General features: G+C 41.1%; 1 protein-coding gene across 1 annotated transcript; it reads left to right on the top strand.

The window, feature by feature from the left end:
* The first annotated feature begins 9,276 nt into the window (after positions 1-9,276).
* On the top strand, positions 9,277-10,717 carry LOC127542887 (diphosphoinositol polyphosphate phosphohydrolase 3-beta-like). Its single transcript, XM_051968780.1, has one exon. It carries the CDS (start codon positions 10,111-10,113, stop codon positions 10,675-10,677), a length of 567 nt encoding a protein of 188 aa, XP_051824740.1. The 5' UTR covers positions 9,277-10,110; the 3' UTR covers positions 10,678-10,717.
* Positions 10,718-11,350: the final 633 nt, after the last annotated feature.

An 11,350-nucleotide genomic window follows, 5' to 3' on the forward strand; every position in this document is an offset into this window, starting at 1 on the left:
TATTATTGTTCTGTAAGAAATGACCAGCAGGATGAATACAGAGAGGACTGGCGAGACTTACATGAACTGATGCTAAGTGAAATGAGCAGACCCAGGAGATCATTATACACTTCGACAACGATATTGTATGAGGACATATTTTGATGGAAGTGGATTTCTTTGACAAAGAGACCTAACAGTTTCAATTGATAAATGATGGACAGAAGCAGCTACACCCAAAGAAAGAACACTGGGAAACGAATGTGAACTATCTGCATTTTTGTTTTTCTTCCCAGGTTATTTATACCTTCTGAATCCAATTCTCCCTGTGCAACAAGAGAACTGTTCGGTTCTGCAAACATATATTGTATCTAGGATATACTGCAACATATCTAACATATAAAGGACTGCTTGCCATCTAGGGGAGGGGGTGGAGGGAGGGAGGGGAAAAAAATCGGAACAGAAACGAGTGCAAGGGATAATGTTGTAAAAAAAAAAAAATTACCTTCGCATGGATTCTGTCAATATAAAGTAATTATTAAATAAAAATTAAAAATAAATAAATAAATAAATTCAGAGCAATTTGGAACTATGCTCAAAAAGTTATCAAACTGTGCATATCCTTTGATCCAGCAGTGTCTCTGCTGGGCCTGTGTCCCAGAGACATCTTAATAAATTGTGGTATATGAATGTTATGGAATATTACTGTTCTGTAAGAAAGGACTAGCAGAATGATTTCAGAGTGGTCTGGAGAGACTTATATGAACTGATGCTAAGTGAAATGAGCAGGACCAGGAGATCATTATACACGGCAACAGCAAGATTATACAATGATCAATTCTGATGGACATGGCTTTTTCCAATAATGATTGAGGCCAGTTTCAATGATCTTGTGATGAAGAGAGCCATCTATACCTAGAGAGAAGAATATGAGAACTGAAGGTGGATTAAAACATAACATTTTCACTCTTTTTGTTGTGGTTTGCTTGAATTTTATTTTCTTTCTCATTTTTTTTCTTTTTTGATTTTTTTTTTTGGTGCAGCAAGATAATTTTATAAATTCGCACCTATATTGGATTTAACATATATTTTACCAAGTTTAACATTTATTGGATTACCTGCCATCTAGGAGAGGGGATGGGGGAAGGGGAGAAAATTGGAAAAGAAGGTTTTGCAGGGGTCAATGTTGTAAGATTATCCTTGTGTATGTTTTGAAAAAAAACAAACCTTCAATTAAAAAAAAAATCACAAAATCTATTAAATGCCAGTGTTTGCTGTGAGGTAAATGGAAGATAATATTGGTGATGGTCATGTTAGCAGTAAGTGATCATTACTATTGCTGTTTCTGATTCCATTCATCCCAAGGACTCCCTGCCATGTCTGGTAATCTGGGTCTTCCCTACCATTAAAATCATGCAGAATTATAAGCTTGTCCTCTTTCAGCACATCTCTGGGAAGGGGGTGGGGGAAGGGAAAGGAAATTGGAACACAAGGTTTTGCAAGTGTCAATGTTGAAAAATTTTTCCTTGCATATGTTTTGACAATAAAATGATTCAATAAAACAAACCAAAAAGAAAAAAGAAAAGAAAAGAAAAAAAAAGGATTAACCATATCACAATGGGAAAACTGAGACAAGAGGCTCCTTCAATGTTATCCCCTGTGCAAAATCATCCCCCTTAAGTTTCCCAGGCAAATACAACCACCTGTAACAGTTCTCAGATTGTACTCCCTATGAGCAGCACATAGCATTTCCTTGAATGGTGGATTATTGATTTAATAATTTAGACAATCATACCTGAAATCAAAACTCAAAGTAATATCAAAATAAGTTCCAAGAGTGTTTACCTGGAATATCAAATTCTGCTAATCTTAGGGCTAAGTACAGTCATTTTTTCCAATGTTGTTGCAATAACAATTAACAATAAGCACATACAAGCTTTTATCTTCTTCCTTTCACGTTTAAGTCTGTCCTGGAGCAAAAACCACTCATTACAAATTAAGAAAATAATCACATTCTGTAATTACATACAGATAGTGAATACATGATAGCTCACTCAAACCCTAGAAAAATACTTCCATACTGACAGATATCCGTATCTTAAGGAAATGCATATTAACCATTAAGGCAGAGATAAAATCTTTAAATGTGAGGTCTGTTAAGACTAGTGTAACAAATAATACTCCTAGATAAAAATTTATAATTTTCATAAGCAATGGCCAAATGATTTTTTTAAAAATCATTTTTCATATAATAATCTTGCATGTTCTCTTATGTCAGCTATGAAAAGTTCTAGTTCTTCATTAAAACCACTTCATTATTTCAGAATTTTACAACTTGCTGTCAGAGCTGATGAGATTTAATTACTCCATTCAAATAGAAGAAATCTAGTAAGTCTTCAAAGAACTTCACAGATAAGAAAAAAAGTCTGTAATTTTTTCCCCAGTTGTTATTCTTTAATAATTATTAAAATAACAATTTTAAGGCAAAATATACTCAAATATATATTTGAGAGTTTTTAAACATTTGACAACATTCTCTAACACCACAATTCATAATCTAATAGCATCCAGATTAAAAGAGAAGTTAATTTCTTGGGAATAAAATTATATTATTCTTTAGGTATGACTTTTCAAATTCACAGCACTTCTCATGCAATGATTTCCCAAAAATTAAAACACAAGAAAAATTAGAAGCTTAGCAATAGCATAAATATTATGGAATTTTAAATCGTCCAAAAAAACACTGCCGATCAAATAACATCAATTTATTTGAATGTATATCTGAATCATCTTACATAGAAAATTATGTCTTCTATCAATTTGATATTCTATGCCAGTTGCATTAAAAAACCAGTACAGAGTCATTACACTTTTAGTTCTTATTCGTAAAAAGCACAATTATCCTGATAAAAGAAGACATCTCATTTTAAATGAAACTACATTATTATTTAGTTTGACAATAAACCCAATCAATCAAACCAAATCTGGATTTACAATCACAGGTAGTAGCATTAAAGTCTCAAATTTTCCCAGGATCTCTAGGGGCCAGCACCTGAAACTAGTTAGTTAGCTTTTGATTAGCTCACTTCCAAAGATTTATAGTGATAGTCTCATACTCTCATCCCCCTATTTCAGGGGGGTTTCCTAAAATGAGTTTCCTAAAATATGAACATTGTAAATATAATATTATGATTGCATAGCACCCACAGAAAAATGTGAACACTAATGGTGCTTCAAGGACAAAATTTTTGTAAGTTACCCCAATATTTTTTAGGCTACAAATTTAATACTATAGTTTCCACTTGATAGATGTTGAAACTGGATAAACTATTATCTTTCTCAAATTCCTAACAAGGGTTTCTTCAAAAAAGTTTTTTGTCTTCCTTATCTCTGGGAGAACAAAGCCACATCAAACCTCTCTTTCCCAAATTCCTTGTGAAAATCCCCTACTCCACTATATCAATGAAGACTCCAACTTTCCTTAATGTTCTACCCATTCTTTATATCTATTTGCTTAAACTTTCTCTCTTTTTTGTTATGTTTATGTTTGAGTTACATAATCTCTTTCAATTTCTCTTTAGGTGATTTTCCCTCTAATTTACCTAAACCATTAAATTTTGTTAAACTGTAAGCTGAAAACCATTTTTTCTCCCATCATTCTCTAAATGGTGAATTTTTCTATTAAAACAACTAATCTATCATCTTCCAAAGGAAACTTTTATTTAAAAAAAAATCTTAAGTACTATTTGCATGTAAACTTGGGTTTAAAAAGTGGTAAATCGCTCTCTCAAAAAATCCATTAAGATATTTCATCATTTACAAAAACATTCAGATCAAAACTTAGAAATTTACATTTCAGCTGCAAAGTCAGTCTCTAATCAGTTTACAATGCCATAGAGTATCCTTTCTTTCTTGTCTTCATTTCTGTCACTTCAACCTAGCCAAAGTTCAGAAGACAAAGAAGAGACTATCTGGCCATTTTTTTTGTCTCCCACTGAAAATCAATCAAAGGGTCATTGGAAGGAAGGGAGGCTTAGCATCAGAACTGCAGTATATTACAGATAGCAGGGGAGAAATGCTTTACTAACTTAGTAGTGCTGAATTTTCCCAAATTCTTACCTATGCTAGAATGAAGATGTTTGGGGCATCAGTTCCCTCTAATGACTTGAAAAAATTCCAGTAGATCTAAGGGGGAGGGGGGCTCTCCTATTCCCAAAGTCCTCTCTGCTTACAATGCAGACAATCATCATGACAATAGGAGCCTGCACAGTTGTTCTGGAAACCTGGGACTACTCAGATTGTGATATAGTAGCCCATATTTTTCTTTGTCCAAGGAAGGTATCATTTTAGAGCAGCTTTATTGAAATTCTTGCTCAAGCCATTTTTCCCTTATCTTTTTTATTCTGCTGTCATAAACATAACTGATTAGAGCCATAATCCCATCAGATGTCATAGCTTCCCACTCATGGGCTAATGTAAAAAACAAATCCTGGATGTCATTTGCAGCTTTACCCATTAGCAACACTAGTACTACTTTGACTACCACAGGATCTGTTGGAACTTCAATCAATACAGTCTCCCATTTATTAGTCTCCCACTGCTTATCTTGGGAAGATTTAGAGCAATCCTGGGAATCAATACCCTGACTCTTTGATTATATGAGGAAGTGGGGTTTTCTGATCATCAAAGTAGGGTGAAGTGTCAAAGGTGGTCATTGGACAGCCCAGTTTTCAAAGTTAGAGCAGAATCTATTATAACAAGAGTTACCCAAATGTGCCAATAAATCATCTGGTAAAGGTACTGATTTTCTATAACCAATCCAAGTTTAGCTAATCCAAGTCCACAGTGTTAAAATCAAAGAATCCTTCTCAGAGCCTGGGCTATCTTTCCCCTGAAGTTAATCCTGTTCAAACATTTTCACAGAAATTTTTAAATTCAAGCTTTAGATAATTTGGATTCCTTGGGAATTTTTTCTAAATAAGCCAAAAGAAAACTCATCAGGATGTCTTTAGAAAAAGAAATGGGCTGACTAGATCCCTATTTTTAGAGTAAAAAGAACTTTTTTTAATCAGGAATATTTGAAGCAAAATCTAAAGGACCCAAAAAAAGGATAATTTGGGAACCACATTTTTCTATCTAATAAGAATCACTGAAACCAGTTTACAGAACCAATTTACCTAAACCAATGCATTAAAATAAAGTCATTTGAACCCCTCAAAATTAATTTCCATATATCAGTCCAAGTTTTGTTGTTGGTGACCACACCGTAGAACAAATAAGGAAGCAGCATATTGAAAGAATGAGCTCCCTAGATGATATCTGAGCTCTCCTCATTGATATTATGCCAAATGTGCATTCTTACCAGGATCACTTAACCACAGTACTTAATTGGGATCAGACCACAATGCTGGACCCTACCAGGATTAGAACAGAACAAGAACCAGATCAAAAAGGAGTTCTCTGAGTTAATCAGTGCAGAGCTTTGATAAACTTGATAACTTTGATAAACATAGCTCTCCTCAGCAATACAATGATAAAGGACAATTCTGAAATGATCATCAACCAGAGAAAACCATGGAGTCACGTTGCAGATCAAAGCATACTATTTCTACTTTTTTTTTCTTTCTCATGGTTTTTCCCTTTTGTTCTGAGTCTTCTTTCACAACTTGACTAATATGGAAATTTGTTTAATATGATTGTACATTTACAACCTATGTAAAATTACTTGCCCTCTTGGGGAAGGAGAAAAAAACATGAAACTCAAAATCTTATAAAAGTGAATGTTGAAAACTATCTTTACATGTAATTGGGAAAAATAAAATACGTTAAGTCGTTTAAGTTAGAGTTTCCTAGTCCAGACCTTGCTTTAAACACTTAAATCACATTGGTTTGCTCATCAAGGTGTCTGAGCAGCCAAGAGACTAAGCCCCTCAAGTATCAACAGACTGAGTTTTCAAATATAGGATACCAAAACCAAAATATAGAACAATAATACATAGAAGTACACAGGATGCACACAGAAGACAGGCTTATCTTCCTTTTTGTGATTTTTTTTCCTTTTTAGAGAGCAGTTTTTATAGCCTGGCTGAGTTTTTCTGTAAGGGGCAGAAACTCTGGAGAAATATACTTAAGGTTCAGTATGATTGATTTAGTAATCCTACAACAAGTTACAATATTAGTGGAATTGATAAGACAATGGTTATCTAGTTTAGCATGGTGATTAATAGTTCTCTAGTTCAGTATGATTGATTTAATCCTAAAACAAGGTGGTTAACTCAGTAGAATTGAGATAATGATTCTCTAGTACACCATTATGTCATATAGTTCTACAAGATTGACACCTATGATGATATACTTGTAATAGAGTATTTAAACTGAGAACAAAGTCAGCCGCAGAGATTCCATCTCCCATCATTGTGGTGGCTCTCCTGCCTCCTGCTTTCCTCCAATGAAACCAAGACCCATTCTGGAGGTCACCCAGCCCCAGACGAAAGAGACAGACTGCGAAGGAGATAATAAACACTTTGGACTCTATTCCTGACGATTCTTGTGGTTATTATTCTGCTGAGACCAAGGCTGGTCCTAAGGTCCTCCAGAAAGCCAATCAGAACATTGCATTTTCCCCTTAAAAATTTCTAAAATGGAAGATTTGGTCTTTCCAGTATCACCAAATTTGTTATGGAAGAAATATTTCCTTTGAGTTCATGTGGCAGTAACTAATACAGAATATATATATATATATATATATATTATATATATATATATATATATATATAATACAGTGTGGAAAACAATGCCAAAATTATAGCGGTAAATATATAGGTTTTGTAATTATGTATAAGTATAGATTCAGGTCTTGGAGAAAACCATTGCAGATTCTGACAAGTCTTCTTATAGGCAAAATTACTTCCAAGTGAAGTAAAGAGAAATAAATCTCATACTTCCTTCAATGGCACCAAAGTTGAACAAACTTAATCAGTCATAATTTCTTTCATCTCCTAAGCAAACTAACCTCATCAAATAAACTAAATCAGATTACTACATTTATCGGGTTCACAAATAGGCTGACTAAGGAATTTATATGTTGCTAAAGTGGCAAGTATAGTTGAAATTCTTCATCTGGTATCTTATCTAAGGAATACTTAAGGTTTTAAATAAATTTAACATCCTGTGGTACAGGTTTTAGTCATAGACATATTTAGTCATTAATATTGAAATAAACATTTATTCAACCAAAATTTTCAGAAGGAATAACTCTGAGTCCCCAAAATGGATGGAAATAAGACATTACCATAACATTGCTCTAGCTGTATATGTATAATATATGTAAAGTATGTGTATATACACATGTCAGTAAATAATTCTTTACAAAAGCTGATTAATCATAATTGGTTAAATGATATGGTGACAATTGATATCATTGGCAATTTATATTGGAGATGATGCACTGGAGTACTAGAGACAAGTAACACTGTTCCTCAGAAGTTAACTCAAAAGCCTTGAGGAGAGAACCTCTGGTACATAATTTATCAGTGAGTATGGGAGTTGGGATAAGGAGTTCCGGAGATTACAAATTAACAAAAAGAGAAAATGAGAGGATGGATCTAGATATGCAATTTTATAACTAGGTAATGAACAAATGAGCCTCCCCAAAATAAATGCAGAAGATAACCTTGAAAATTAGAAGCAGAATAGATATAATGGAGAATAAAAACTTTGAAGATATGGTAAACAGAATTCTGAAGAAAATACTCATCTCAATAATAAATAATAGTTATTTTCTAATAAGTTTTCACAAATCTGAAAGAGAAGTCAATTTAAAAAAATTAGCAAGGTAAAATAACCAGAAAGGAAAGCTAAAAAATATAATCAAATCCCACTGTTTTTGAAACACCAGTACCTAGAACACCCATCAATCCAATAGTATGTATCATCATGTACCATCACACCACTGGTATGTACCAAAACACCATTATGTATCAGACACTGCACTGAGGGCCAAGGAAATAAGAGAAAAGAAAAAGACAGTCCTTGTCTTTTTCCCCCCTCATAGGAAAGGATCTAAGATTAAGAAGGACCTGGAAAAGGTTCTTGTAGAAAGTGAGACTTAAGGCAGCACTCGTGGCTGATGCTGTGTGCCTTAATGGATTGAAAGCTTTGGACATGTTGACTAAGGTGGGGAAAAGGAAACTTATTCCTTTTAAATCCCTGTGTGGTTCCAGCTATTTGCAGAGGTTCTGTTGGTTAAATAGTTCACCACATATTCAGATATGGAGCTAACTTATTAACAGCAGAGCTTTAAGAAGAACATCAAATTACTCTTAAAGACACTCCTAAGGAATCAACTGTCTCGACAATCAGAGCTGTGGTTAATGGACTGCCTTGTATCTGCAAGGCTAACATGAATTGGATGGTCTTCTCTCACTAGTTCGGCACTTCCCTAGGTGTCTGTCCTGATGTTCTTTCAGAATTAGGAGAAAGATGTGGGCAGGGCAATTGAGGACTGCTAGAATCCCCAGCAGCCCTCAGAATTCGGGTGCCAGGGCTGGAAGTACGGGCCCACGAACTTCTGTACCATCAGAGGGGTCGGCGAATGTTGGCTTGGAAAGAATTGTCTAATGGAGTACCCCACATTCCCTTCCTGACCCGACTCCATGCCCCATTTTGGACAGTAGAGGTGGTTAGGGCTGTGCCATTCGTAGAGAAGGCATGAGCCAGCGATACGGTGGCTACACAGCCACCCAACTGAGTTGGCAGTCTTGGTGGGTCCGCACGTGTTCCCCCCGCGGGCTTGTGTGTGCGTGTTCACGCATGTATGTGCAAGTGTGGAGGGACGTTAGCCTTGGGGGGGGGTGCACTATGCACATGTGGGGCATCAGTCTTGGGGCTTGCATGTGTGTTCTGTGTGTGAGTGCATATGTATGTGTGTGCCTGTATGGAAAGGGTCAGTCTCGGCATGCATGTGCGCATATCGTGTGTGTATGTGTACATGCGTGTCTACACGTGTGTGCGCTTGGGGGGATGTCGGTCTTGGTGTGCGCACGTGTGTGCAGATGTGCGTGCGCTTTTGTGTGTGCCCGCGCATGTGCGTGTGTGCGCACGTCTGTGGGTGCACTTGTATGGGTGCGCGCGCGTGTGCCCGCGTATGTGCGTTGGTGCGCGCGCGCGTGTGTGCAGGCATGCATTAGGACATGTGGAGGGACGAGTGCAAGCCGAGCAGCAGTGTGGGAGCAGCCGGGCCAGCGGTAGGGGCTCAGAGGGGTGCCGGTGAGTGGCCACAGGAACCGTCCGCACGCCACTGCGGTGCGGGGCTGGGGGAGGGGGCGCGGACGGGGCTGGGGGGAGGGAGGGGGAACAAGGCAGGCACGCGCTGCTATCTGCGCTGCCCCGTGTCTCCAAGAGCCCGCCTCTCTCCCCCCCCCTCCCGCCGCCGCCTCCACAGGAGTATCGCGGTCAGTTCCGGCCGCCCCCATTTGGCAAGGACAGCGGGGGCGCGGTGTACCCAGCCCCTCGCCTCTTCCTGTCCTCCTCCCTTCCTCCCGCTCTGCGTTTGGCTCCCGGAGCATCCTCCCCCTCGCCTGCCCATCCTCCTCCACCCCTCCTTCCCCGTTTTATACCCGTCCTCCTCGCCCTGGGCTCTGGTTGGTGGTAGGTCGCTCGTGCGTCGGCACCTCTCCCTTTTTCTCCAAGCTCCTGAGTGGCGGCGGCGGCAGTAGCAGCGGTGACAGCAGCGGCTGTGGCAGAGATAACAGCGGCGGCAGAGACCGCGGCGGCGGCGGCAGAGACCGCGGCAGCAGAGACCGCGGCAAGAGAGATCGCCTAGGCGGCGACGGCGGCGGAGGAGGAGGCACAGACGCTCGAGGCGTAGTAGCATCCCGGGCGGTTCCGAAGGAGGCGGGGGCGGAGGCAGCCTGTCCCAGAGCCCGCGCCAGCCGCATCCCAGTCTATCCGGGCAGCGGCGTTCTCTCGCCCCAGAGGCTGCAGCATCAGCATCCGACGCCGAGGCGGCCGGACCGAGACTCCGGCAACCCCAGCAGCCGCATCCGCAGCGGCGGCCTCACCATCAGCGACTCCAGCCTCCGCCCCAGGTCCAGCCTCGCGTGCGCTAGTCCGGGAACGGCAGAAGGCAAGATGAAGCTGAAGCCCGACCAGACCCGAACCTATGACCTGGAAGGCTTCAAGCAGCGCGCGGCGTGTCTGTGCTTCCGTGGCGAGCAAGAGGATGAGGTGTTGCTGGTGAGCAGCAGCGGGCACCCCGACCAATGGATCGTGCCCGGAGGGGGCATGGAGCCCGAGGAGGAGCCGGGGGCCGCGGCAGTGCGCGAGGTCTACGAGGAGGCCGGGGTCCGAGGCAAGCTGGGCCGCCTGCTGGGCCTGTTCGAGAACCTGGAGCGCAAGCACCGCACCCACGTCTACGTGCTCGCCGTTACCGAAATCCTGGAGGACTGGGAAGATTCGGTGAACATCGGCCGCAAGCGCCAGTGGTTCAAGGTGGAGGATGCCATCAAGGTGCTGCAGGGCCACAAACCCGTGCAGGCCGAGTACCTGGAGAAGTGGAAGTCGGCCAGCTCCCCGAGCGGCAGCAGCCCCGCCGGAGGCGGCCCGCCGGCAGCCGCAGGTTCCGAGGGCTCCGAGGGCCCCGACGGCGATAGCGCGGGGCAACCTGCGGCAGAGCCCGCCTCGGGTTCTGGCAGATAAAAAGTGTTCCAGGTCATCCTGAAAAGAAAAGGGGGAGAGCACGGGGAAGGGGGGTGGGGGAGGGGGGGTAAAAGCTGCGGCCCGCTAAAGGCGGCGGTGGGGAGGGTGGGGGGAGTGGGGGGGGGGTCTGGTCTGCGTTCACCTGCTAGCGTCTGGAAACTCGATGGCAACCCTTCTGCGTTGTGTATTCCCTTTGCCCGCTTTGCGGATGCTTTGAAATATCGCCCTTGGTCTGTACCAGTGTAAAATACTTCATTCAGTAAAACCAAAGCCGTAAGGGATTTTTCAAAAGATGCCTTAACTGCGTGCCTACCCTGCCCCTCCCACCCTTGGCCCCCCGAGGCCCCCTCCTCTTCCTCCCTTCTCTTCCTCCCCCTCCTTCTCCACTTCCCCTACCTCCTCAATCACTCCTTTTCCTTCAAATCAGCCTTCACCTTCCTCTACTCCATATTCTGATGGTCTATCTTGGTCGGTTTCCCCCATACCAGTTTGGTTTCAATGTGGTTTTTTAGTGGGTATTGGGTGTTTTGGAAGGAAGTCAATGGGAGGAATGACTTGAATATTCGATACTTTCCTGAATACTTCATTATAATCCGGCCCACCTAAAGCAAGCTTTCTGAAATGCAGATTTCCATTTCTCAATCTACATATTTCAAAATGGAAAAAAAAATAC

This window comes from Antechinus flavipes, chromosome X (assembly GCF_016432865.1).
Source record: "Antechinus flavipes isolate AdamAnt ecotype Samford, QLD, Australia chromosome X, AdamAnt_v2, whole genome shotgun sequence".
Lineage (NCBI taxonomy): Eukaryota > Metazoa > Chordata > Mammalia > Dasyuromorphia > Dasyuridae > Antechinus > Antechinus flavipes.

What these genes read in the sequence shown, in the direction of transcription:
- LOC127542887 (XM_051968780.1), top strand. Translation starts at nt 10,111, where the DNA reads ATGAAGCTGAAGCCCGACCAGACCCGAACCTATGACCTGGAAGGCTTC.